The sequence below is a fragment of the Trematomus bernacchii genome, unplaced genomic scaffold (genome assembly GCF_902827165.1).
Source record: "Trematomus bernacchii unplaced genomic scaffold, fTreBer1.1, whole genome shotgun sequence".
NCBI classification, from domain to species: Eukaryota; Metazoa; Chordata; class Actinopteri; order Perciformes; family Nototheniidae; genus Trematomus; species Trematomus bernacchii.
Genome location: NW_022988050.1, coordinates 7,980,868 through 8,006,792, shown reverse-complemented (window position 1 = coordinate 8,006,792; position 25,925 = coordinate 7,980,868). Strand labels below are relative to the sequence as shown.

Here is a 25,925-nt window from a genome sequence, read left to right as displayed (position 1 = left end):
TCTTCTCTGCAGCTCGGTTCATAGAAGAGACATTGAGCAATCCTCAGAGTAAGAAAACACATAGTTAAAGGGTCATTCCAGCCAGATTAAGAAATCACATGGTGGTCTGTAGGCTAGTAGCTAAAGTTAAGCTTTAATTACAAGACTTTGTAAACATCCGCTATAAAACATAAACAGGAGTAGGGGGATTACAATTTGACTTTTCATAGATAGTTGATGGCAAAACATTTTGGTTCTTGGTATCAGGGTTGTGAGATCAACCTCCACATCCTTGTTTTTTTTGGAGATCAAATAGATAAAAAACTACATTTGAAAAGTTGACATAAATGCCTATATTTTTCAGGAACTGTATGGACATGTAGGCTACTGATTTATAGGGGTTATAGTCTTTGCTTTTGTTAGTTTTCATAGGGAACATTAATCCACATTGACGCGGTTTCTGAAACGTTTTATATTCCTCAAATGAAAGATGGTGACAAAAAACACATTCATAGATACCTGGCCATTAACGCACTTAGTCAAACACCAAGTAGAGGGGTGATTGAACCATCCCTATAAATTTCAAAAAATTAATAAAAAATTAGCAATGTACAGTAGCTATTACCTGACTGTGTGACTCCTGTATGTCCAGATAAGCTGCTGGTGCACTGTGTGATGGGAAGGAGTCGCTCCGCTACACTGTTCCTCGCCTACCTCATGATCTGTGAGAACATGACGGTGGTGGAGGCCATCGAGCATGTGAAGAGCCGCAGGAGGATCATCCCCAACTGGGGCTTCCTGAAACAGCTGAGGGAGCTGGACATGCAGCTCCTGGAGGAACGGGGAGAGGGACAGCAGGAACCGTAGGACTCAAGGGGCGAGATCAGCCTCAGGTCGAGCCTCGAGTCATTAAAGACAACTTGAAGTCTAGGCTCAAGTCATTTTATTCCAATTCTAGGCCTCAAGTCCAAGTTGACTTTCAAGTGATTTGTAAAGAGTATGTCCAAGTCAACTTTAAGTTATGGGACACAAATTATGCTATAAACAAGTGTAAAAGTCTCGAGTCATGTTACAAATCTAAGTTACTAAATTACGAGTCATGTTGAGAGATTGATCTCTGAATGCTTTCCATGTAAATGACACAGCATTTTAGCATATTCAATTTAAAGTTGTCGGAACCATTTTCTTGTAATGCAGAGGTTTACAAATTAAATACTTGATGTGCATGGGTATGCAAGGCCTCCCTGTTTTTGCCCCAATATTTAGAATTTTCTAAACTTTTCTGGGATTTTACAATTTAGATGTGAATGATTCCTGTTGTCAGGTTTCAGTACGGTCAAGTTCACCTTCCCGTCATATTTTTTCTATTTAATATTTGTCTTTCTATTTTATACATACTTATCTGCAGGGAGAACAGCTGCGTGGATCTGTCATTGCCTCTTCATTCTGAAACGCCTCCAGCTAGTAAATGTTTCACATTAAAAGGAGAACAATCAAGTACATGGTCAATCATAATTTATTCTTATGCTAAAATGTACAGCATTTTAAGTGACTGACAAAAGGAGAAAAGTCATAAATACAAGAATGTCATTCTGTCCGATTTGTGTGCACATAGCCAGGTATTTCCCCCCTGTTCTCACCAGCAACTCTGTACAGGTACAAAGGCTACAAAAGAGCAATATAAACAAAAACACAAGTACAAGTTGCGTTTTACATGCAAGCCATTAGCTTAGTTTGGTCTATTCACAGGCTCTATTCTTCTACACTTCGGTAAAATATAAATCCAACATTTTATAAAGATAGAAAACAAATCTACAGATGGAATGAAAACGTAGCTTTAAAAGGCATTATGTAAAATATCAACTTTGGACTACATTTATATTTTCTTTATTGTTATCCATCGTTATAATAATTTAGTTCTTTTAAATCCTGCCACACTTCTGGACATTTTGAAATGTTTTAGAATTGTTCAGGGTACAAACACTGAGATATGCTTTGTTATTTTTGACAGAAATCAGTCTGCTTTATTAAACAGAAAGCTGCCTCAAGGAGATCTGTTACAAAAGACTTCAGAATTATACATACATAGCAATAAAACCTCTCAAACCGAACAGAAAACAGGACTAAGTTTACATTTTTTTTACATTATTAGAATTAACAAAATATAGTTTCATCTTATCCCTGTGGAGGGAAACCTAATAAAAGGCCAGATATCTTTCAAATGGCTTGCTATTAAGCACAACACTTGTACAGTACTACTCAATGCACTGTCACTAACAGAGACTGAAGCATGCTAGTTGTCACTTTACAAAATAAGTACAATAATTTAAATATACAAAGGCATGAGTATAGTACAAACTAATTGTCAGCACTGTTAGACAGGTACACTGAACAGGTTCAAACAGCCACTAACTCCACTTGTAGCAGGCACATTAAATGGCTTCATTTGAGGCTGCTACACGACTGCAAGACCACTGATGAAATCTCTACCGCTGAGCTCTGAACCGCCTGCTCTAAAGACACATCAGAGACACTAACACTAATTAAATATATTCTCATCGTAATGATGTAAGGCTTCCCATCTGGAGAAACAAAAATACTTTTTTTTAACATTAGCTTCAAGGGTTACTCATTGACGAAATTTTTTGCATTCTTTCCAAGTGCTGCTGCTGGTTTTTAAGTCATAAACGATAACAAAAAAAGACACAAAAAAAAGAAAAAAGGCCAAATCAGTGCATCTCTGAACAGCAAAATGCACACGAGGAGGGCCAGCGGAGAGTTACCGCCTGATGAAAGGCCCTTTCAGCGACTGCTTGGGCATGCCTGTGTTCATGTAACCATGGTGACCAGCTGGAGTGTACACCATGTTGCCATGTGGTGGAGCCTGCATGGGCTGCTGGGGGTATGGCTGTGTTCCCATCATGCCCATCTGCATAGAGTACTGGGGTGACTGGTTCATATAGGCATGGTTGCCATGGTAGCCGCTGTTCATCATGGGCTGGCTCATGCCATAGCTGTTCATGGCGTTGAGCGAGGGCATGTTCATGGAGTTGACGTTGTAGCCCGGCGCCGGCATGATGTTCACGCTCATGTTCATACGCGGCATGGCGGCCAGCGTCCTGGAGGGGGCCTGCATGGCCACGCTCTGGGGTGGGCGCGCGTACATCTGCTGCTGCTGGTGGTGGGACAGCGGGGCGGACTTGGAGCGTGCTGAGATGTGACTCTTGGAGGCCATTTGGGGCTGGATCCTCTGCGAGGGGGGGATGCCCATGTTGCGCTGCAGCATCATGGGCGGCGGGCTGCTGAGGTTCGGGGGCGGGGTCATGGTGGCCTGCACCTGGGGGTTGGGGACTCGATGTGGGGTCTGGGACAGGGACACCAGGCTGGAGTGCTGCGAGGACAGGGACGTGGTGTTTGCATACGATGGGATGGGGTGTGAGGCCGAGTGGTTGAAAGGCAGCGAGTGGGGGTGCTCGATGAAGGTGTTGGTGAACTGCTGCAGCTTGGCCAGGCTGAGGCCGGACGACTGGGAGTAGTGCCCGCCCCCGTACTCCCCCTGGTGGTTGATCCGCTCGTAGAGGGTGAAATTGGGGTTTCCGGATTCCGGGATGTCGGCCAGCTGCATGGTGGTGGTGAAGTTGGTGGGGATGGCACACTGCGCCATGGGCTGCTGCTGGCTGTGCTGACTGTGTTGATTGTGAAGGCTGTGCTGCGCGTGCTGATTGTGCTGGCTGAGCTGATTGTGCTGCAGGTGGTGATTGTGGTGGTGACTATGCTGGTTGTGGGGATTGTGTTGACTGTGCTGGCTAAGCTGATTGTGTGGACCGTGTTGATTGTGTTGGCTGTGCTGATTGTGGGGGCCTTGCCTGCTGTGGGAGCTGTGTTGGCTGCGCTGGCTGAGTTGACTGTGTTGGCTGTGTTGGCTGTGTTGGCTGTTGCTGGGGGGCCGCTCCACCACCACGCAGCCCTGCGGCGACTTCACGTTGCAGTGCGGCGGCGAGCTCAGGCTGTTCTGCTGAATCATGCCGCAGCTGCCGGGGTTGACCGCAGCCATTTGCTGGCTTACGGCGCAGCTGCTCTGGGCCAGGCCGCTGGGGGGGATGCTGCCGTAGGAGCAGCTGTTCTGGCCCGCCCCGCAGATGCTGCCCCCCATGGTGGAGTCGTAGCTGCTGGGGTTCTCGTAGTTCTCCGTGGTGCTCTCGATGCTGCCCAGATCGCTGAAGCCGCTGTCCACCACCTGCTGTGAGTGGTCCGACACCGACGGCACATCCATCATGGGGCTGGTCTCCATGTTGTGCAGCGACGGCACCGAGATGGCGCTGTGGTCCGGGCTGATCTGAGTGTAGCCGCTTTCCAGGATGGACACCGCCGGGCTGTTGACGGAGCGTACCGACTGGCTGGGATGGGATTGGGCAGAGGAGAGGGGGCTGCTGTGGTCTGACTGGGGGCAGTCATCCAGCGAGGTGAGGTGGGGGCTTTGTGCCACGTGGGTGTAGGTCTGCAGGGGCCTGCAGCGCTCCTGGCTCTCCACACAGCCCTGGAACACATTCTCCCTCTCTGTCTCCTGCGTCAGGGACTGAACAGCTTGAGCCGTCTCTGAGTCAATCTCGGTGCAGATGGGGGGGTCCTGTCGCAGCATGGGGCTGAGCGCCGGCCTCTCTGTAGGCTGAGGAGGGGGCCGATCGGGGCAGGGACTGGACGTGCTCTCTTCCTCTGACTCAGACTCCACAGGGTTATCAGAGTCTGCAGCTGCGACTGAAGCGACTGCTACTGCTTCAGGCGCTGGTGTTGCTATTGTCTCTTCTGTCATCGCCTCCTGGATGCTCTCAGCAGCTGTAGCTTGCTCCTCTTCACTAAGAGGTACTGTAGAAACCTGCTGACTCAACTCAGAGTCGTTGTCTTCTTTTTGATCTAAAAAAGGCGATGTGCACTCAGGTGTTTCTTTCAAAGTCTCTCTTTCAAACTCTGCTTTGCTGCTCTCAGGTTCTGCCTGCTTGCTGTGGCTGTCATCCTCATCATCGGCATCCTGATCCTCCATACGAGTTCTCTGCTCGTCCTCCTCACCCTCCTCTGCGTTGGCGTTCTCCAGTGAAGGCTCCAATGTTCTGTGTTCCACCTCTTTTGATGCGGAGTCCTGCCCGGGGTCACTCTCCTGCTGGTCGTCCTCAGGTGGTTCTGGGGAGTCTGCTCTGTCCTCAGGCGTAGGGGACAAGGCGGCGGGTGAGGCGCAGGGTGAGACGCAGCGTGAGGCGCAGGGTGAGCACGCAGGAGAAGCGACAGGCGATCCTTCGGGAGAGCTCGACTTCTGAGAGCCATGGTCAGCAGGGCTCGGGGGCTCGGAGAGGAGTCGCTCCATCGTAACATCTGGACTGGCCGAGCCTCTGCCTGCCGTCCTGCCCTCGTCTGCGCTGACTACATCCTCGTCTGGCTCCTCTTTGGCCTCTTCAGTGTGGATATGGTGCTGCTCTGCCTCCATCGGCGTTTCAGGGGGGGTGTAGAGGTTCAGCTTGAAGCCCATCTTCCGCTCGTTCTTAAGTCTCCACTTAGGAGGGCCGCGTTTTACTCCTTTCGGCCAGCCCTTCTTCCGTTTCACTGGACGGGGTCTGCTGGGTCTCTTATAGAGGATGTCAGCTCCTACAGGTTGAAAAGAAATGAATATCACACACTTGAATGAAGGTGCAAGAGCAAAACAGTCTGCTATAAAACGACATTTATGAGATGTAAATACCTTCATTCCAGTGTTCAAGATTGTCTCTTCGTGCATTTTTCTCCAGCCTCGGGCGACCTCTCCGGCGTTTCATTGGTGTAATTGGTATCTTGTCCTCCTGTTCCTCCTCCTCCTCTTCATCTTCATCCTCTTCTTCTTCTTCTTCTTCGTCTTCTTCGTCGTCGTCTTCTTCTTCCTCCATCTCGCCCACTCTGCAGGTGCGCTCCAGCAGGGGCATCGGACGCTCATCGTCGGAGTTGTCGAACGGTTCGTTCAGCACCTCTGTCCTCTCAGAGATGGTTTCTGTTGTCACGCTGCTGTTTATTCTCTTTCTTTTACGCCCTCTCTTTTTGAGCACGATGGATCTCTGCAAAACAAATCAAAGGGGAACCGATGAAAACAGAATAAAAGCTCCATCAGAGTAGAGGACTTTTGTAAAGACTGAACACACGGGCACTAGGTCTATGACCTCTCTGAGTGTGTAGCAGAAATTCATTCAGACTGTTGTGCCAAATGTAAAAATGTTGAAACCACACTGTGAGACTAAAGGTTTAAGCAAAGCAGCCTGGTGTGGAAAACCACAGCTGAGAGGTTCAGAGTAAGCAGAAGCCACAGTCTATATTTTACATTCTCCAGTTGTTTCCCAGCGGCAGCCTACGACTCGACCGCTTTCCTCTCCGAGAGAAGAATGTGAAATCAATACTGTAACTAATGCACTTAATGAACTCCAATAGCTTGTGTCGTTCTCTTCTGGTTTCCATACTGTTTTTGTTGAAAAAGGTCTCCCTTGCATCATGAGGCCCGCTGTAATATTATCTCCAGCACAAGAGGGCAGTGCCATATAGACAGAACAGATGTGAGAAGCACAGAGGAGGGCAGTAAATTAACCATGACCATTGACAATAGTACAAGGTTTAGCCTGCAGTCTCGACACCGGCAGTGAAAACACAATCTATTATCTACAGATGCAGGCACACAGGGAGGCTGCAGATGACAGGAGGAAGCCACTGAACCCTCCACTGAATTCATGAATATTTATAAAACCTTTCCTTCTCACCAGAGTACACAACATGGTTTCTAATGAAGGAAAATATCTAATGATATACATTCAACTCCACTTTGTCCTAGAATAAAACTCCAGACAATCAATGAGATAATCCCTCTGGGGCACGGGTGTCCAAACTTTTGTCTCCGAGGGCCACATACGGAAAAACATACGAAGGGCTGGGCCACTCCCTAGAGGTATATGGCCTCATAAGTTCAGTTATAAGTTAGCAAAATCAATCAAATGTAGGTCAATTATGCTTGAAAAAAAAGCCTTCATCACAGCTCTCCATGGGGTTTAATTATTTTGTTGGCAATATTTTGTTATAATAAGAGGATATATTAAGGGTATATTTCAGGCGTGTTATGTAAATAAGTTATTGGGCTTTTTTCTTATCAACTTAGATTTGTTAGAAAATGTTTTCTACTTTAGTTGACTGAATTTATTTGGAAAATGGACATGAATACTGTGTCATATATATTAAAGAAGTACAATATAAGACAAGTACAAGTTTCATTTATGGGCCATATTTCATTATACTTTTTTAATTAGCAGAGGGCCGATTCAAAATAGCCCACGGGCCCCATTTGGCCCCCGGAACGTAGTTTGGATACCCATGCTCTAGGGAAAAAAAAAATCTGAATTTCAAGAGGCATGATTCACATCAACAAACAATAAAAGTCACCTTTCTCTTGGCAGCAAGCATCGCATGGGCTTTAGTGAGGATGGGTGGCGAGACGTCCGAGTCATCGTCGTCATCGGCTTCGTCATCGCTCACTTCCTGTGACTGCTGGATGCGCCGGGGCCAGGACAGCGTGGGCCGGCGTTCGTAGGTCCTGAAGGGAACCTTGCAGTGGACCTTGGTGAGAGGTGGCCTGCTGCCGTGAGTCATCATGAAACCCCCCCTCTCCTCCTTCTCCCAGCAACTGGCCTGCTCCTTCAGCCGCTCCGCCTGGTAATTAAACAGACAAGACGCATTATCTCTGGGAAGAGGCGCACGCACAGCTCCAACATCTGAGCAATGATGCTAATGGGAAAACAAGAGATTGGAATTAACATCATGACAAATGAATCACCGCAGGTTCCCTCCTGATAATAAGAGCAGCGTCCCGATTGGCTGTGTGCCCGTCATGGAGGAAACGTCTCCGTTAAGCAACCGTGGAAAGATTGCATTTCATGGAATATTCAGCACTATCAATTATGTAGTGAACTGATTTCGGGCAATTTTGCACAACATTAGATGCCTGCTGACGGTGATAATGCTTTCCCCATTAATGGCCTCTATTTGAACTCTCCAGTTAATCAAACAAACAGCAGAGCAGGCGAGAGTAAACAAATAACTAGTGTCTGCTAAATGAACGAGTGGGCTTACATCCATCTCTGCCTCCCTCTCCTCCTCAGACAGCACAGCGTTGATATTGGTCGAAGGCGTCCACCGCAGGGCGTCGGGGTCCACCTCGTTCGCTCGCCGGCTCGCCCTCATGGTCTCCTTGTGCCTCTGGATCAATCGCTCTCTTCTAATCAACACGATCCTAGGTCGCAGGGAGAAAAAGCCCATGTCAACAAAAAGAAGGGGTAGACAGGAGGTGATGTGTGGTTAAAAGCGAGCACAAAGACGAGCTCTTTGGGACAGCAGGTGCTCCGTGTCCTTGGGGGTGCTTAACCTGACTTACTTCTGTCAATATTCGGCTGCATTAATGGATATGCTGTTAAAAATACCCGCTGGCCTGGATAAGTCAGACAGCGAGGAGAAGCGGAGGCTGAGGCGCGGAAACTGACCTGCCATCCTGTCTGTCAATCATGCCGAGTTGCTGGAGAGTAGCGGCGATGTCGTGCGGACACATCCCAGTGGCCCTGCTTATTCCTTTAACACTGATGTGTTTATCTGGATGCTTATAAAGGTACCCCAGTATGACACTTTTCCAATATGCCAGGTAGGATAAGCGACCCAGATCTGACAGCGGTTTCTCCGGGGAGCCGGCTTGTCCTTCGTGCCTGGTGAGAAGGTAACCTAAAAAGACAAGATTCAAACAAAAACAAAATGCTTTAGTCAAGCCAGAGGCTGTTGCTGGGTTATTTTGGATTGCAATTCAATCCTCACACCCCCTCCCTTATGGATAACATATTCATGTAACGATGTGACACCGAACCCTGGTTGGGATTTCACCTTCAAACAGTATAAAGGGAGGCGAGGCAATCAGTTTTCCTCTCCTTCCACCTCTGTCAGAAGCTATGATACATGCTGGCAAGGGCAACAAAGGAGGTTGAAAGAGGGGAGAAAAGAGGAAACAAAGCGACAGAGCGAAACAGAGAAGCAGCTGGATGTCATTGCTCACAAGAGACTGCACTTAGGGGAGATAATGAACAAGAAAAAAAAAAAACTAATACAAATATGTATCTGTCTGTAATTAGTTTTATAGCGGCCCTGTCAAGGGTCATCCATTATGAGCGGCATGAAATTAATTAATGCGTTTTAATGTGCACCCACTACCGAGAACCAAACAAGCAAATCTAATCACCAAACAGTCAACACATAATATTCCAGTAATCATGACAATATTCATTACTAAAGCTAAGAAGAGGAGCCTGTGATAATAAACACTTAGTGATATTCAAATTAATTAATTGAAAAAAAGTCATATTTCATTTTGTATTGCTTTGTGAGTATATTAACATAAATAAACCAAAACTAAAAAAATCTGCTCGGAGACCTTTGAATTATGATTTGAAAGGGAGCATTTCACACAGACATCCACTAATGCACCACTCTACCTGAGACAAAGTGTTCCACTAATACAATCCAATATAACAGAACATCTTAATCTAAACAACTTCCAGCTCCAAAGCTACATTTTCCAATAAAGCCTTCAAAAAGCTCAGAACTCAGCTGTGTTCAATCTCCCTTAATCCCCCGTCTTTGTTATCAGCACACTCTCAATATCACAGATCCTCTTGCATCTCGTCTCTCAATGGATCCCAAAGTGAACAGGAAATCAAATGCTCCATTACCGCCCGCCCCTCCCGCGCTCTCGCTCCTTTTCTTCATCACACACGAACTCGGCATAGAGACAACTCTTCAAAACAATAAAACGCCTATAATGATGAAAAAAAAACCCTGCCAGCCTGAACACAGAAATCCACTTAAGGCAGCAACTGTTTTCAAAAAGTGGACCGCGAGGCTTTAAATATTGTATGTGCTGCATTTACTGCACTAAAACATAAAAGCAGTATCTTCACCTCATCACGAGAGAGAATTCGATGAAAAAGCTCTCCAGGCTTGGATGAAATACTATTGGCCAATCGGATAATGTATGCAGCCGGAATGCTATGTTTCTCACTCCTAATCTTATGTGATTGCTTTAGCGTTGCACATGAATGCTCTTGATTAGGCTACTTCAAAGCCTTAACCGAATAACAGCACCTTGCCACGAGCGCCAAATACAGCCCTTAATCTGAAATTATTTGTAAAGACCAGAGAGAAAGAAACAAACAAGGCAGTTCAGTGGTCTAAAAAAAGCATTAAGGAACTTACTGAAATCAATAAGGAACCTTCCAAATCCTTGCCTTTGGTACTGAGGCATGATCATTATGCAGGAGACGTTGTACTTCTGCTGGCAAAGCTTTTCCTGAGGGAAGGAGAAACAGATCAAGTATGTCAGAGCTCTGCTGAAGCTGGCAATTTACTGCACCTGCCATTGTCCTTGTCTAAAGCTCCCATACACACACACACATCACACACACAGAGATCACACGCTCACACACACACAGACACACAGACACAGGGCGATTAGCTTATTCTACAACAAATGATAATAATCCTTTTGTCAGTTAATCTGTCAATTATTTTTTGATGATTCGATTATTCAATTGTTTAATGTCAGATAATAGAGGAAATGTGATGACATTTAGCATTATCTGCATTTCGCAATATTTGCACATCACTGTAGTCAATACACGATGATGTAAAACACACAAAAGCAGAAATCCTCACACTTAGTTTCAGTCTGGTGAAAAGGCATTCAGTATTTATGCACTTTAAGTATTGCGTGCTCCTTTTAGACTTGCTTTGTTTGTTTGCATTTGTGTAAGTATGCATTGATGTCTTTGTTTATATGCAAGTAAAAGGTTTTTTTTTGTGTTGTTTTTTTGTAAAGCACTCTAAATACTTTGGTATGATATCGTGCAAAACAATACATTTCAATTTATCGCATGTTTGGCTTGTAAATTAATCGACTCATTCAATCCCAGTTTCAAAAATTGGACAAATTACAGAAACGTCTAACTGTATCAGTATCATCATTTAAAAAAACGATGTGCGGTGTTCTTTCATTTCCCATATAATCACTCTGTAATTCTTACCTTGGAGAAATAGCCCACAAGATGACAGCCTTTCTCATCATTCTTTGTAAGTATGTAGAACAGGAAAGGCTCCACATCATAATACAAGGTCTTGTGATCCAGGAAAAGCTTGGCTAACAGGCAGAGGTTTTGGCAGAATAGTTTGCTGACATTTCCATCAACCTAAACACGGAATAAAAAGACCAAGAGGACAGTGTTCAAACAGTTCCCATTCCCCCCCCCCCCCCCTCCTCTTCCCAGAACCCATTCAGTGGAATCTCATGCAGCATACAGTTATTGCTTTATTGCTTTAAAGGGAAGCTGACCTCAAATACGGAAAGGTCGTCCTTTCTGTAGATTTCATTGGCTGGAGGGTGAAACCAGCCACACTTCTTTGTGTGTCTCTGGAGAATGTTTTTGCTCCTCATGTACTTCAGACAGAACTCACACAGATAAAGCTTTTGTAATCTGCAAAAAAGAAAGAGCTGCGGTTTGTATTTCAGCATAAGAGGCTTTTTTTTTAAAGGACATTGAAATAAATCGCAACTCAAGTAACAAAGAAACTGGCATTATGTGTGCAGTAAAAGCAACATTACCTTGAATATTCAGGAGGGTAAGGCGACGAGTACCAGGTTTGGATCTCATACTTCCCAAATTCAATGAGGGTAGGCCATCGCATGGAGTCTGTGTTCATCAGAGAGCCAGACCTCTGTGAAAAGATTGAATAAAAACAAACGGATGAATGTGGTGACCCAGATAATTCAATCTTACAGTGTCTCTAATAACCAGTCCATAAAAGTGGTATTGGCAAAGCATTACATCCAAAGACTACTCAACTGTCCACGTTATACGGAAACAGGAGGGAGAATCTAACATGGAGATACAGTATGTGAAGGTGATTAGGATGTTATTCAGGGGAAGCTTGACTAACACTATGAACTCGTGGAAAAAGAACATAATACAATATCTTGTCACTCAAAAATGTTAAAAAACGATTGCTTGGGTTTAAAAAATTGCAAATTGTCTATCAGTTGGCTTTGGTTTTTTCCTAATGTTTAGAAAAGTTGGTTTTCTGTTTAGTTATGGCCCAGGACGAATATCTCTTTCGAAAAACACAGATATATCGATAAAGGTTAACCTTACAAATTGCGATAATCGATCTTTACTTTCATTTACATATACTTTGAACAATATGTAAAATATGTGAGATCTGTAACTATGTATACAGTAAGTGTATAAGATTTGATATGTCATTTTAAAAGCCTTTTTTGTATTGCCCATGTAAAAAAACAATTAAAAAAAGTTGCCAAGTGCTCAATTAAGCCTCTAATTCCAGTGGAAGTTGAAGATGTCCCTTTCCAAGTTTTCCCACCTGCATTGCGATTTCCTGGACGTGCATGAACGCCTCGATGTCCTCCTCCGTCACGTGATCTCTGGACATGGCGGCGAAGTCGGCGTGGGCCTCCTGCTTCACACGCAGCTCCCCGTTGTGGCCTGTTTCAGGAACAATAACACGACATCAATACATCAGATAGCACATCAGCACCGTCCTGTTTGAAGCAGCCGTGGCTGAATAATCTCATAAATGCATTCTATGCAAATGTGCTTATACTGTGAGTACTGCTGCTGAGCCTGTTTGAGGCCGTGTCTCTGAGGAATTTCATAATGTATCATCTTTGCATGTTTATATGAAAATCCCTAATGTAATGAAGTGAAACTAAATCACTCTAATTGCGTAACCGCTTTCATGTGCTTAGTCATCCACCAAGACAGTTTCCCATGAATGAAGAAGCAGATGCAGTGAAGGGAGCGAGTGTCGACATGAAAAGCAACTGATGTTGGAAAGCAGGCAGTAATTTTATGAAAGACATCAACACTATGACATAACCACCAAAACAAAAAGCCATTATAAGTGGACGTGATGTGTCATTAACATATTTATGGGAATGTGCTGCCAGGGTAAGTAGTGTTTGTGCAGTGTGTTGTTTAGAACTGCGTTAAATATATATCCATTTGTTATTCCTACGTGTTATGTCTTTAAACTGTGACTTCACTCCTGGAGACAGTGAAATGTAAGGGTTACTGCACTTCTGGCTATAATCATCATGTCAGCTCAGTCAACTTGGGTGGGTGAATCACTGGGTAGTATGTGTCTAATGACTGCTGGAAGTGAGGTTGAGTGGAGACAGTGATTTCAAGAGTGAGGGTGGGATGAGGAGAGCGCTGATGTGACTATAGACTCTACTAGGTAGTGATCACAATGTGCGCACTACAGCAGAGGGGTCAAGGACAGAGCAAGGAGCAAAATGAGGGAGTTAGTGGGCCATGCACTATGACAAAAGCCAACGGGCGAGAGGATGGAAGCCACGTGAACCCCGCAGCCAAGTCAAAACGCAACGAAACTGGGTTAAAAGAATTCAAATTAGGCAGAAGATTAGTAGTCTGTTAGGATGTTGAGGGTGTCTTCTCAAAGAAAAGATTAGCTCTAGTCTGGAAAAAAAAAAAACTGCGAGTGTCAAGCTTTAAAATAAATAAAGAAGAAGCTTAAAAGGTGTGGAGACGCAGGTCTTGGCTGGAGTTTTCAAGCCTTGCTTACCATGATTATTCTCAGGCTTAATTCTTCCGTCTGTCAAGTCTCCCTTTCCTGGTGAGAGGGCTCCCTTCTGAGGGCTCACTTTATACCTCAGCCTGCCTAGTGTCCTGTGCTTTTTAAGGAAGGGGTTACGTTTGAAATGACTGACCATCTTAAATGGGTGTCCTCTGGGTCGGCCCTGCCCGGCAGACGTGGAGTGAAACCTATTTTTACTATGCTCGTTCTTTCCAAGGCGCTGGGGCCCAGCTATGGATTCATGTGGGGAGTCCTGCTTATGATGCATGCGCTTATGCGGGGCGTAGCAAGGTAGTCTCTTTTTCCGCGAGTGTCCCTGAGTAGTAAAGATGTGAGATAGTCCGTCAAATAGTCCCTTAAGTTGGCTGCTATTGCAGAGACTACTCAGGGAAGGAACACTAGACTGGCTGGAGGAGCTCTGGGGCGAGTTAGCAGAGGTGGAGCTGCTGGACACCTGCGAGGGGGGGCTAAGTCCCGGCAGCGTGGGAGCGTGAGGAAGTGCAGAGGAAGAGGGGGTTATCTTTTGAGATGCGTCAGCAGCAAAGGCAAACGGCTCTGGTGGCATGGACAGTTGGGGCGGACCCTCGTCTCTAGAGCTTAACTGCGTGTCGGGCGACTCTACGGCTCGCGAGCGACGGCCCACTGGGGAAGGGGTAAAGAATTTGGAAAGCCCATCGATAAGCCCTTTGGTTTTCTTGTTAACGGTGAGTGTAGCTGGGGTGGAGGTGGGCGTGAGGGGGGGAGAGGTGGTGGGGGTGGAAGTGGTGAATTGGGTGGCGTCGACCGCACAACGGGGGTCTGCAACAGCCAATCTGTCTCTGGAGTCCTTCACAGATGCAGCATGACCAGATGAAGGTGTGGAACAGACGGTAATCTTTTGACCCCTACCAGGTGACCCCCTTCCTCCAAGTGCTACCATGGAGCCGTCACCACTGGTTACAGACCTGAGGACACAAGAGGGGTTGGAGGAGTCAGGTCTTGTTGACAGATGAGGAATTTAACAAAGTATGCTTACTCAAGTAATGCACTTTTGAGGTACCTGTATTTTCCTTTTATGCAGCTGTACTTTTTACTCCTTTGCATTTATCTGATGTATACATTAATTAAAACAGATTTACAGACAAAGCATGTAATCAACTTTTAATATATCATGCAATGTTATAAACTAACCCACCAACAATATATCAAGTTGTTTTTCTAGGAGTTAACTTGAATAATAGGTTTTGATAGTTTTGTTATAATTTGCTGATCTGAGTACAGTACATATTCAACAAATGTGCAGTATATATCAGATCTCTAGAATTCCTTCTTTATTTCTGCATTAGTGATATGGGATTTTGGGAAATAATGGACAAATCAATCTAAAAACTCTGTGAAGTTCACTTGTGCCGGAGTACATTTTTTGTATAAATGAGTGAGAAAAACTAATTGTTTTGTTTTTACTTCCTGATTGCTTGGTACTCTCGGTTCCTATTTCTTGTAAAAGATTATTCCGGTTTATTACAGCTTTGATCTTATTCAGTAGTAGACCACAACAGTTATCTGGTATAATACATTGTTTTCATTACAGCAATTGCTCGGATTTTAAAACATGCACAAAACCATGTTCCTAATTTAGTTTTGAACAATGTAGCCATGTTCCCGGATCATAGCAATTATCTCAGAATACAAAAAAAAAACAATTAACCAAAATGAATTTCCCTTAGTCAAGATGATACTGCTAATATTCATATGACTGCACACTCACATTCTTTGTTTGAGCTTATTTCTGGGCCTTCCGATTGGCTTTGCATATCGACGTTTGATCTGATCGGCTGTCTTGTGCAGCAGCTTCTTTCCATTCTCCTTCGGCCTGCAGACTTGGCAGGCCCAGGTTCCTGGAGGGTGTCCAAGCACAAAGAGTACCGTGTGAGTGGGTTCATCAATTCAGAGGACATACAGTACGTTCATTTGAAACATTTCCTTTAATACCGAGAGCTGGCGAGAATCCCGCCAGCTCCCAATGACAATCAATTACTCAGCACAAAGCGAAAATCCATAAGAAAAACATTGGGTCAATTCTGTGTCCAGTGAAATAGAATTGGTGTCGGCGTGTTGAGTAAAGCTATGTGACTTGTATGAATTGCCTGCCAAATGTCCTACAACAGTACGTGCGCCGTCATTACAAGCCTCGCTGCAGGGTCACTACTGTAATCCAGAGATAGCAAATCTCCCTGGGGATGCTGGAATAATTTGATAGGCATGCAGAGCTTCTAATAAGCCATTGCTGCCTCTCTGTGTAGTGAGTGACAGCCCCAAACGGCCGTGTGTGAAGAAAAGGCTTTGAATTGACAGCAGAGAGGGAAACAGAGGAGCCAGACAGTGTAAACACCTCACCTTTTGGCATTCTTGAAAGCGGCGGGTCGCAGCATTCCATGTGAAAGCCCCGATCACATGAATCGCAGAATAGCATCTCATCCTGAAAGGGAAACAGCAGGCACGAGTGAGGGATGTCCCTGTTGCATACATGTAACAGCCCCCCTGTCATTTAAAGTCTTTTGGAAAAATAAGCCCAATTGCGCATAAGAGAGGCTTTACAAATCTGAGGGAAAAGCAACAAATCCTCAGGGACTCACAAAATGGGATCTACCTTCAAGCCAACAACACAGATAATGGTGTGTGTTAAAATGTAGGCAGCGTTATACTTACAGCATTTTTCCCCTGTATTCGACAGGAGCTGCAGGTTTTGCATTCAATACACTGCCATCGTAATCTCTTCACATTTGAGGTTAGGTCAGGGGAGAACTTCAGACATGATGGATGCCCTTCAGAAGCAATAGAAAATGCATATTAGCACACACTTCTTTTATTGTTCTTTACCAGTATTGACTGTGTCACAGAGCTAGAGACAAGGCTTTCCATTTACTCACACAGCAAGGTTAAACATTAACACATTACATCATTAAAAACAATGCTGGGCCTGTATGTCCGCCACACTTCTTTTCCCCTGCCACAAGTTAGGTCTAAAAACAGTATGATCAAACATCTGAGCCGCTAATTACAGATAATTTGATGTTAATGAGGCAGAAACAGTAGCAGCGCTCATTCTAATGGACGCCGATCCATGAAAGTCATGTAAAAGCCCGCCGTCTCCCTCGCCCCGCTCCCTCTCATGGTTGTAAAACAGCTGTTTTACAGTGAGAGCACAATTTGTGTACACTACGAGCGGTTAATGAAAACCACCTCGACGCTACTTAGTCAAATATGAGCTATAAAAATGTCACCAGGAGAACAATTCCTTACGGCATTTAAAATAATTGTTCAAACAGAAATGACTCCTTGGCAGAGGTAATTTTATGGGGGTTTAGCCTGGGGGAAAAAACTGAACAGTAAAGGAAATGCCACCAATGTGCAGAGGGGAAAGGGTTGATCTCTGATCCCCTGCGCGCTCTATAAGAAGAATCTGAATTGAGCGAAAATGACTCGGGTGATTTCAGATTCTAATGGCCACTTATAGAGCATCTGCCCTTCTTGAGCCCACTGAGGGTTGCAAGCAATTTGGATCTCTTCAGCCACTCAATTTGAACATTGTTCTTCTAATAAATCCCTTAAAGGGAAGTAAAAAATGTGGAGCAAGAATGTAACATCTGCCTAACCGAGTACTACTGCTCCCAGGGTCGGGAGATTATGATGATAATCGTATTAAAGAAAATGTGTCAACAATCACATGTTTTTTTTTACAAGCTCTATAACAAAGTAGCTTTGATATATCAGATTGTATTAACATATTGCAGGCACTAAGGGAATTTCTATTAGTTGAATACACATTTGGCCAGCTGAAAACAAACAATTTCATGCTATAACTCTATGGCAATAACAATTTTTTTTATATATAAATAAATACAGATCTGGAAACAATTAAGAGACCACTGCAGCATTATCAGTTTCTCTGGTGTTACTATTTATAGGTATGTGTTTGAGTAAAATGAAAATTTTTTATTTTATTCTATAAACTACTGACAACATTTGACACTGGAATAGAATGGCTGCTAAACATATAGAGATTGAGATTTAACAACAATTTGGAGTGCTATCTTAATTCTTTCCAGAGTTTTTTTGATAATTCTTTTCGTTTTCATTACAACTATAGAACTTGACGAAATGTGAAAAATATTCTGGTCCAAATTAGTTATTCCAAATTGAAGTTAAAAACTAGCAAGATTTATTTGAAGAGTTTTGTCTGATTTAATGAATAGCATAAACACATTGTATTGAATACTCCTCTAATAAAGCACTAATGATTTGCACCATATTGCCCAATACTATTCCTCCCTGTGTTACTGTGTGAGCCTTTGCTAGCATTCTACTCGTTGTGTACAGACTACAGCATGTTGTGGCTTGTGAGAACATCAAGCTGACTTACCACTGCTCCCACAGTCTGCACAGGACAGCAGCTCTTCTGGCCGCTTGTCCCGATTTGACTCTTTCGTTCCAAGACAGAAACTGCATATTGGGATGGGGTCAACCCGGAGCTGGGTGGGAACACAAACAGAGACAAACTGTTTAAAAAACAGAACCGGGCACAGGCTGTGTATGAAAGCCTGTTTGTATTCACAAATGTTATCTTGTGAGGATTTTAGACCGTAGCCTTGTTAGCGGTTAATGCAAAACAATAAAACCAGTGTGTGCTTTAATGATCAAAAATACAAACTACAAAGCCCAGAGAATGAAAAAAGGAGTAGAAATGAATACAAAATGAAACCCATCCTCAGAGATATTGAGATCCACCTCCTTTATCCATTACATGTGAATGGTTAAGTGATCTTAGTAATCATAGTTTAAGGGCTTAATCCAATTCTTAGAGCGTGCACTCCAGTCTGAAAGGATTAACCAGCATGTAATCAAATTACCTCAATAATAAAACATGCTCCCATTGTTACTGCCATGATCCACAGTAAATGTTGCAAGTCTCAGAACAAACTCATTTAAGGGCTTACGGTTAAGTTGAGAAGAAGTGAAATATGAGCTGGAGGTTTAAGAGGATTTCCCCATTGATCACTCAGAGGCTGACTTCACAGAGGAAACTGAGGAGGACTTAGTGTCATCTCTTCATAAAAACCAGTCAGCATTTCAACAATCTGTGGCGGAAATCATGAGCAAGCTAAACCCACACTGACGTAAATCTGCTTTCATAAGGTGTCCCTGTAAACATGAGATCATATGCGCTGGTCTCTGGAGGAGCATCAAACAAACTGCTTAGCTCGGGAGGAAGTTCTTAACGGAAAATAACACTCAAGGTGTGACCGTAAATAACGCGCCTCATCATCAGTTTACACACTAAGGCCTCGTCAATTGACTGGAGCTTTGAAGGGCACTCGAGGGATGCCCATAATTAGTTCCCGGTTACTATGACGCAGATCAGCATCAACGAAATCCGTGACCTCCAGATCTCGATTGGTCCTGACCCCCTCACTGACCTACAGTTAAATTAAGGGGGATCTTGCTTCTCCTTTTATTCCTCATCCGTCAACAAAGACAACACAGGAGCTTTCAGCCTGTCACAGCATCCACATGAAGTCCACTGGGAAATGCAGCAAGGACACAGTGGGGATTTTGGTCATTGTTCCTGGCTGTTGTATCAATTAGTCGCCGCGATGAGAGGAAGCGGTTTACTGCCACATCAATGATTACTCTATTTTCCAACCTGCCAGGTCAATATTTGTGGGCAGACACTGGCATTAAAGGCTCACTACAACTCTGACAGCTGTGAATATGGAAGTATAAACACTGACATGCTACGGTGTGATTAGGATGCACCTCTAACACCGGGCTTAGAAGTAAACAGTGATTTGATATTGTCTTGTCATGTTATAGAAGGCAAAACATGCTCAGGTATAAGTTGGGAAGGACTGCAAATGCAATCAATCTTGTTTAAAACGTCTGCTGTAAGTGTCATCCTAATGCACAGAACTAATTCCAAAATTGTGTGGTTGGCAAAAAGTTTATTGGCAACAATTTTCTGAATTGTTTAAACGTTATGTCTTTTATCGAGCTGAATGCCAAACATTCTCTGCTTCCAGTTCTCAAATCTGGAATTTCTCTCTTCTTCTATAATTACAAAATGCATGTCTTTGGGTTTAAGAGTTTTAAAGAGAAGTACATTGAAAATAAGCTGCTCAATATTTACCATGTTCAGACAAAACGAATTGAAGAGATGAATAACTAATGAAACATAATGGAAACACTTGTTAGCTGCAGTCCGACATATAACCCTATTGTTTTGCTAAGTGGACTGCAACAGGTCTGCCAATTTAGGGCTCATCAAAGTTAAAATCCCCATTGCTCAGAGCGGAGATAAACGGAGACGGATTATCATTTTGTCCTTGATCACAAGCCATTCTATGTTATCACCCCTAGGAGATGCAGCCAAAGGCATTGAAAACAAGGCCTCAGTGTTGGGGTAACTTTAAAGTTATGCATTATTTATAATGTAAAAGAAGTGCATGTGCATCATGAATGATCAGAATGATATCCCTCAGTAAACCACTCAGATTTTGGGTTTACAAACATAAATGATTGATACAAGCAAGAACATGAATGTAAAGAGCTTGACATGAATATAACATCAGTACTAATATGCAGCCTGTGAATACTGCTGATAAAACGCTAAGAGCTGATTGGCAAGTTGCTTTTAAAATAAATAAGTCTTCACTTCATAACAGTCTCCGCTGACTGAGTTGTGAAGTCTAATCCAGGAAGTGGAGAATTCATTTCCATCAGCAATATTCTAAGGCCTGGTGATTCAAACCAATAGCAGCAGTCTGCACGTCACAGAAATGTGAAAAGAAGCTGATGATTTACTTGGGGATTCTAAATGAAGTACATTACAGGAAATGATGCTGCTTGAAAAGAGCAGGCTGTCCTGAGTGAGGGGGTGGGGTCCTATTAGAAAACTGCTGCTAGAGAGAGAGAGCTCAAGTGGTTGCATAACGCAGCAGAAAAAAACCCTCATTCCTTGCCTTTGTTCCTGCCAGTCTCTTCAGAATCTAATAAACTCTAAACCAAGACTGCTCTTTTTTTTTTCACCTCAAAGTATCTCTTATTCTCAACACACGCACTTGTGCTTCACCAACTGAACAGGCAGAGATGTCTCATGCTTTGAAGTGAACGGTGAACCTGGACTGGGCTCGGTGATGTCATCAGGCTCGGAGCAATAGGTTGAAATGTTCCAAATGGAAAACAGCAGGCCTTCCTCGCTTATGAGAACCCTTCGCAGGACACTGTGTCTCTAAACAGTTCTCAGTTTCACTTTTGGCCTGACCACAGACACAGTCACAGTTGTGGCTGCAGTATCAAGGTGTCGCTTCCTGATTATTCACTGTGAAACTGTTGGGGAGCAGGGTGACAGCTCTATAGCCCGATGCTGCTAGCCACTTCAGCTCCACAACTTGTGCATAAACTATTAGACCGCACTTCATCTTGACACCCGATCTGCAAAAAGCCCTCACAACAAAGTATCTAGATGACTGTACACTGCTCTTTAAGTCCAACAATAAAAACAATTTCCATTAAACACTCTACTGCACTTGCAATTAAAGGAATAGTGTTATATTACAGACTATTGTCTACAGTGTTTTTTTTGTAGCTGAGCACCAGTACAATCTCTGTAAACTATAAACCTCCCCTGAGGTGCCAAAAGCAGTGGAAACAATGCAACCTGGAAGTTTGTTTATATGGTTTTATTTCCTCTCTGGGGCATCTCTGTTAGCACAAAGGTCATAACAGCTGCATGCAGCCTGAAAATATTCGGTTCTACCACATTCTTCAGCTGCCATATTTTAGCAGTATTTGTGATAACTAGTTTATGTTCATGTCCTTGTAAAATCACCAATAAAATCTGTTTACTAATGCTTTGCGACTCACAAGACAGCCAGCCACATCCCTTAAGGTCATTAGGGTATAGTTACATAACCTGTGGGAAGCCTACAGCAGACTGCCTACCACACACTGTCAGCATGACTTTCTGATTATCCCAGCTCTCATATTATGGAGACCAACAGCAACAACACAGGCCCAGAGGGACGCACTCTAGATGGCGTAGTTTCTGACCTGCCAAGCTAGAAAACCAAAGATTAAGACCACAATCATCAAATTCCTATCAAGCAAATGCCGCTCAGTGGTGGCCCAAACCTTCAAACTTCCTTGTGGGTAATTGCCTCATGGAAATCCGAGTATTATGTTGCAGAAAAAGGCTGTAGTTATCGGAAAATAAAGCTTTACTACATGTTAGAGCTGGGTAAGACGGTTGAGATCAATAACACATTAATGACAAGAATAGTTTGAAAGAAATGTATCTATTTTTGTACCTTTTAAGGGTAGCAGTGAGGGATAAAGAAATAGATCCATCTATCAATATGTATTGAGTCAATGATCAATGCTCCAATATCAGCGATTCAACATCAACACATATCTGCTATAAGACATTTCCTTATTTTGAAGGAAATCAAGGGACATTAACATATTAACACCTACATAACAGATCATATCTTCTATAAGATATTTCATTGTTTTGAAAATCTTAACTGCTCAAAATCTTTTATCGTTTGCACTAAAACATGAGAAGTGAGGCACTTCGTGGTGAACAGGAGGTCTCTTTTGATCCTTTTTAATAAAAAAGGGTAGATAGTTGTTTTAAATCTCTGGCAGAGCCTAGGAATAACATGATGAAATCATATTTGAGTTGCTTTATGTGAGTTGATTTAAAGGCAACTAATTGTGTTGATTGGGAAACATAATAAAATAATGAGCTGAGTTGAAGCAATATTGTTTTGTGACAGGCTTTGTGACACCATGTTGTTGTCCAAAGAATCGATATAATATCGTACTGTGATGCAACGCGTGATATACACCTCTAGTAACAGCAGCATAAGACCTAACTTCCAGGGTGATGTGGGGATAAGCATGAGGTGAAAGAGGCCACGGTGTGTGTACCTGGTCTCGCTCATGAGGGAGGAGTGTCATTGACGACAGGACCAAGGGGGAAGCACTTGGACACCTGGAGCCCCTTCCCTCCGCATTGCCATGGCTGAGCTTATACCGTGGGCCATTTTTTGACAACCTGCCGGTGTTAACTGACTTCTTGGCCGCCAGTCGTAACCTCTGCCGGAAAGCAGGGTTATCAACAATGTTGGAGAGGTCATCCTGGTTCCTCAGATACCTCTCGATGTTCTTAAGTGAGGAGCCATGGGTATCATCCAGACCCTCGATGGCCCTCTTAAGTATTTTATTCCAATCAATATGGCGGAGATCGCTTGAATTCCATATAGATTCCTTTGATGGCACAGACACATTTGCAGGTGGGATTGATCCTACTCTCCCGGGATTTCCTGGGTCCTTGTAGGAAGCGCTTCCCTTATTTGTAACCTTGAGAATAGAGCCATCATGAACACTTAATTCCAACTGCTCAAGGACGGTCTTCTTGTCCAGTCCATGCGATGTGGCCACCGCATGACAAATTCTCTCCTCTGAAGGCCTCTGCTTTTGCCTTTTGATTTTCTGTATTGCTTCAAGAATCCACTCCGTGTACAGAGGGTTTGCAAGTTTTACCATGGTTGAACAATTAGACGCACAAAAACGAGATCCATAAAGATTCCCCCTTTCTGCTGCTGAACACTGGGTACATCCACATTCTTAAAAAGGTTAAAAGGTTAAGTTCCACGCCAGGATCCACATGTCTTCTCAATCCTGGGTATCTGACAGAGGTCTTGAGGAAAAGTTGGCACGAGTAAATTCCACAGTGGTAGTCAGCAGCTGACCTGGAGCTTTATTTCTTTAATCCCAGATCAAATCTAGAAGGAAAAAGAGAAAAACAAATGGTCAAATACATGTGTAAATCGGTCTACAACATCTCCTATAATGGCAGGTTATTTGTTGTTATTCACAATGTATTAACTCGTTTTTAGCATATTGAGTATAAAGGGTAAACCATAGGAATGCAGGAAGTTTAAAATGTGTCAAAATAAAAGAAACAGATGTACGAGCTGTCATGGTTGCTGAAGACATTCCTGTGACTTAATCCATAGTCTGGCACTATAATCCACACACCAAGCCAGATGTCCATTTCAAAAGAGGCTATTTTTATAAAAATAGTAAGTTTTACCACCGTGACAAGTAGCTATAAACTTCTACCGACTTCTGGAAAAGTATAAACAGTCTCCTCGTAATATAAACATTTTCGTTTCAAGAATCCCTCTCGACAAAAAAATAAAACAAGTTCACATTTATTCCTGCAGCACGTCATTTCCCAAAATGTCACCGTAACATTTCTCAGTCTAATAACACACAACATAAACACTAAAAATAAAACCATATATTAAGTTTAACCATTACTTGTACGCACGCGACTTTTGACAGCTCGACGTCCGCGACGAGAAACCGATCAGCGCGAGCTCTAATGACAGATGTATAATCAATGCTCACTTCCTGACAGCTGCCGTAAGACATTTGATGCACGTCTGCAAATAACCACCGAGCCGTTTACCGAAAGAAGAAACCCGTAATAACTATGTAACAAACCTAGAGTTGTGTTCCGCTGAGTTGAGCTGATAAATGACAATGTTGCCAGCATTACTGATGTCACCTAAACAGTCGCCATTTTGTTACAATGTTGTAGTTTACATGAATCCGACATGACGCTGATTACAATCCAATGGAGTCTCATTAAACCTTACCTACACTAATGTGCCCTCCCTAGCAACTTCAATATTGGCTGTAAAGACAAGATCCGATTTCTGGTTTGATAAAGCACATGTCAATCTTTATGTATGAGCTCACTCAGAGAGGCACCGCACTGGCTGTATGATCTGTCACTTCACTCAATTGACCCGCCTCTTAAGGTGCCTACAGTGATGAATTGATATCATTTACCTCCAACACTCATAATATCTCAACTTACAGCTCTAACAGCGGCGAAAGGACATTATTAAGTCATAAATAAACTCTTAGCAAGCGTAAACTGGCGATTAACGATTAAATTAGTTAAATATTAAACCTCATTTGCAAAGCGTTTAACGCCAGCCCACCTTTACTTAGATTCCTCCTTGAAACAGTTGGTTACACGTACTTGAAAGTGATTTGGAACATTTTAGACTTTAATTGGCTGTTTGTTAAATCTATCATGTGTTTGCATAAAACCCGCAAAGTCTCTATGGTTGATTTAAAGTGGAACACATTTTATTTTAAATAAATCAATTCCGGATAGCATTTGCAAGACTCCTGCAGACTAAATGTGTCTAAGCTATTGCCTTTCCCCCCTCTTTATCTTCCTCCCTTTTCATTATTTCCCCGAGAGGAGCCGTCATTCTCCAGATATTTAACATTTAAACTGTGTGACGTTAAATAGGCGGCGATAAATAAACCTTCCGTTAAGCTAAAAAGTAGCTCCCTCCAGGTCTGCCAGCGAAATAATAAACGTCCTGTGTGTTGCGCTGTGCAATGATGGCATGACCTCTTTATCACCATTAACTATCAAATATCTCCAATGAGGGAAAATAGTGAGCCCTGGAGGGAAACAAGATGTTCAGGGGGGAATACAAGTTAACACGACTGCCGGGAGAGTAGCTCCTTCATCACTGCTTCTCAATTATGTATCGCTAGTTTCTTTAGCTCCCATTTCTCAGCTTCAGCTCCGCTCTCGTTTTCCATATTTTATTAGGAAATGATACACAGCCTCCTTGGATTTTTCACACCGTTTTGAAGATGTTACGCAAACCGATCTAATCTGCCTCCACCGTGGGCGACAAGGCACAACAAATTGACACTTAAGTTACATGCAAGGATGAACATATAACTAGTATGAAAGAAGAAAAAAAAGAACGAGGGCACAGTCTACCGTAAATATTTGCTGGTAGTTTACCTCTTCAAGTTTTTCCCCCCCTCGGATACTCCTCTTCATAATCGTCGAAGGATACATGTGCAGCGACATATCCGAGCGATTTGGTGGGATTTGATCTCTTGAAACGAAGGCTGGAAAGCTTGCGCCGAGACATGGAGAGGACCTGATAACAACTAATTGAAAGGTTAATCTACATAGCAGCCTGTGACAAAGTGGTACCCTCCCCCTTCTTCTTCCACTGTAGACATCCCTACTTCAGTGTAGTGGAGCGGACCGTCGCCCCTTTAGTGCGCTCCTACAATGATATTGTCAATTTCACTCCCCCCCTCCATCAACATGTCCAGTGATGAGCCAGGAGGAACATTTTTACACTTCA

At 43.5% G+C, this 25,925-nt stretch overlaps 1 protein-coding gene across 7 annotated transcripts; it reads right to left on the bottom strand.

Moving 5' to 3' along the window:
* Positions 1 to 1,477: 1,477 nt before the first annotated feature.
* On the bottom strand, positions 1,478 to 25,752 carry kat6b (K(lysine) acetyltransferase 6B). Of its 7 annotated transcripts, none has more exons than XM_034120036.1 (17): positions 24,232 to 24,397; positions 22,648 to 23,504; positions 18,080 to 18,188; positions 16,366 to 16,481; positions 16,054 to 16,135; positions 15,425 to 15,554; positions 14,566 to 14,621; positions 12,442 to 12,563; positions 11,666 to 11,778; positions 11,396 to 11,537; positions 11,091 to 11,252; positions 10,264 to 10,357; positions 8,511 to 8,742; positions 8,104 to 8,263; positions 7,417 to 7,683; positions 5,708 to 6,053; positions 1,478 to 5,613 (listed from the first exon to the last, which is right to left on the bottom strand). In XM_034120036.1, the coding sequence occupies exons 2-17, from the start codon at positions 23,263 to 23,265 to the stop codon at positions 2,759 to 2,761; spliced, it is 5,604 nt and encodes a 1,867-aa protein (XP_033975927.1). In that variant the 5' UTR covers positions 23,266 to 23,504; positions 24,232 to 24,397; the 3' UTR covers positions 1,478 to 2,758. The 7 variants fall into 7 exon arrangements, with proteins under 7 accessions (XP_033975927.1, XP_033975926.1, XP_033975922.1 ...); XM_034120031.1 differs by lacking the exon at positions 24,232 to 24,397 and adding an exon at positions 25,571 to 25,752 and having other exon boundaries at positions 2,759 to 5,613; positions 13,666 to 14,621; XM_034120030.1 differs by having other exon boundaries at positions 2,759 to 5,613; positions 13,666 to 14,621; positions 24,232 to 24,399.
* Between the last annotated feature and the right edge of the window lie 173 nt (positions 25,753 to 25,925).

Excerpts from the sequence above, each read along its gene's own strand:
- kat6b (XM_034120031.1), bottom strand. The coding sequence starts at position 23,265 with ATGGTAAAACTTGCAAACCCTCTGTACACGGAGTGGATTCTTGAAGCA. Across the intron at positions 18,189-22,647 it reads TCCCTCATGAGCGAGACCAG|CTCCGGGTTGACCCCATCCC; the intron begins GTACACACACCG and ends GTTCCCACCCAG. Across the intron at positions 11,779-12,441 it reads TCCAGGAAATCGCAATGCAG|AGGTCTGGCTCTCTGATGAA; the intron begins GTGGGAAAACTT and ends ATCTTTTCACAG.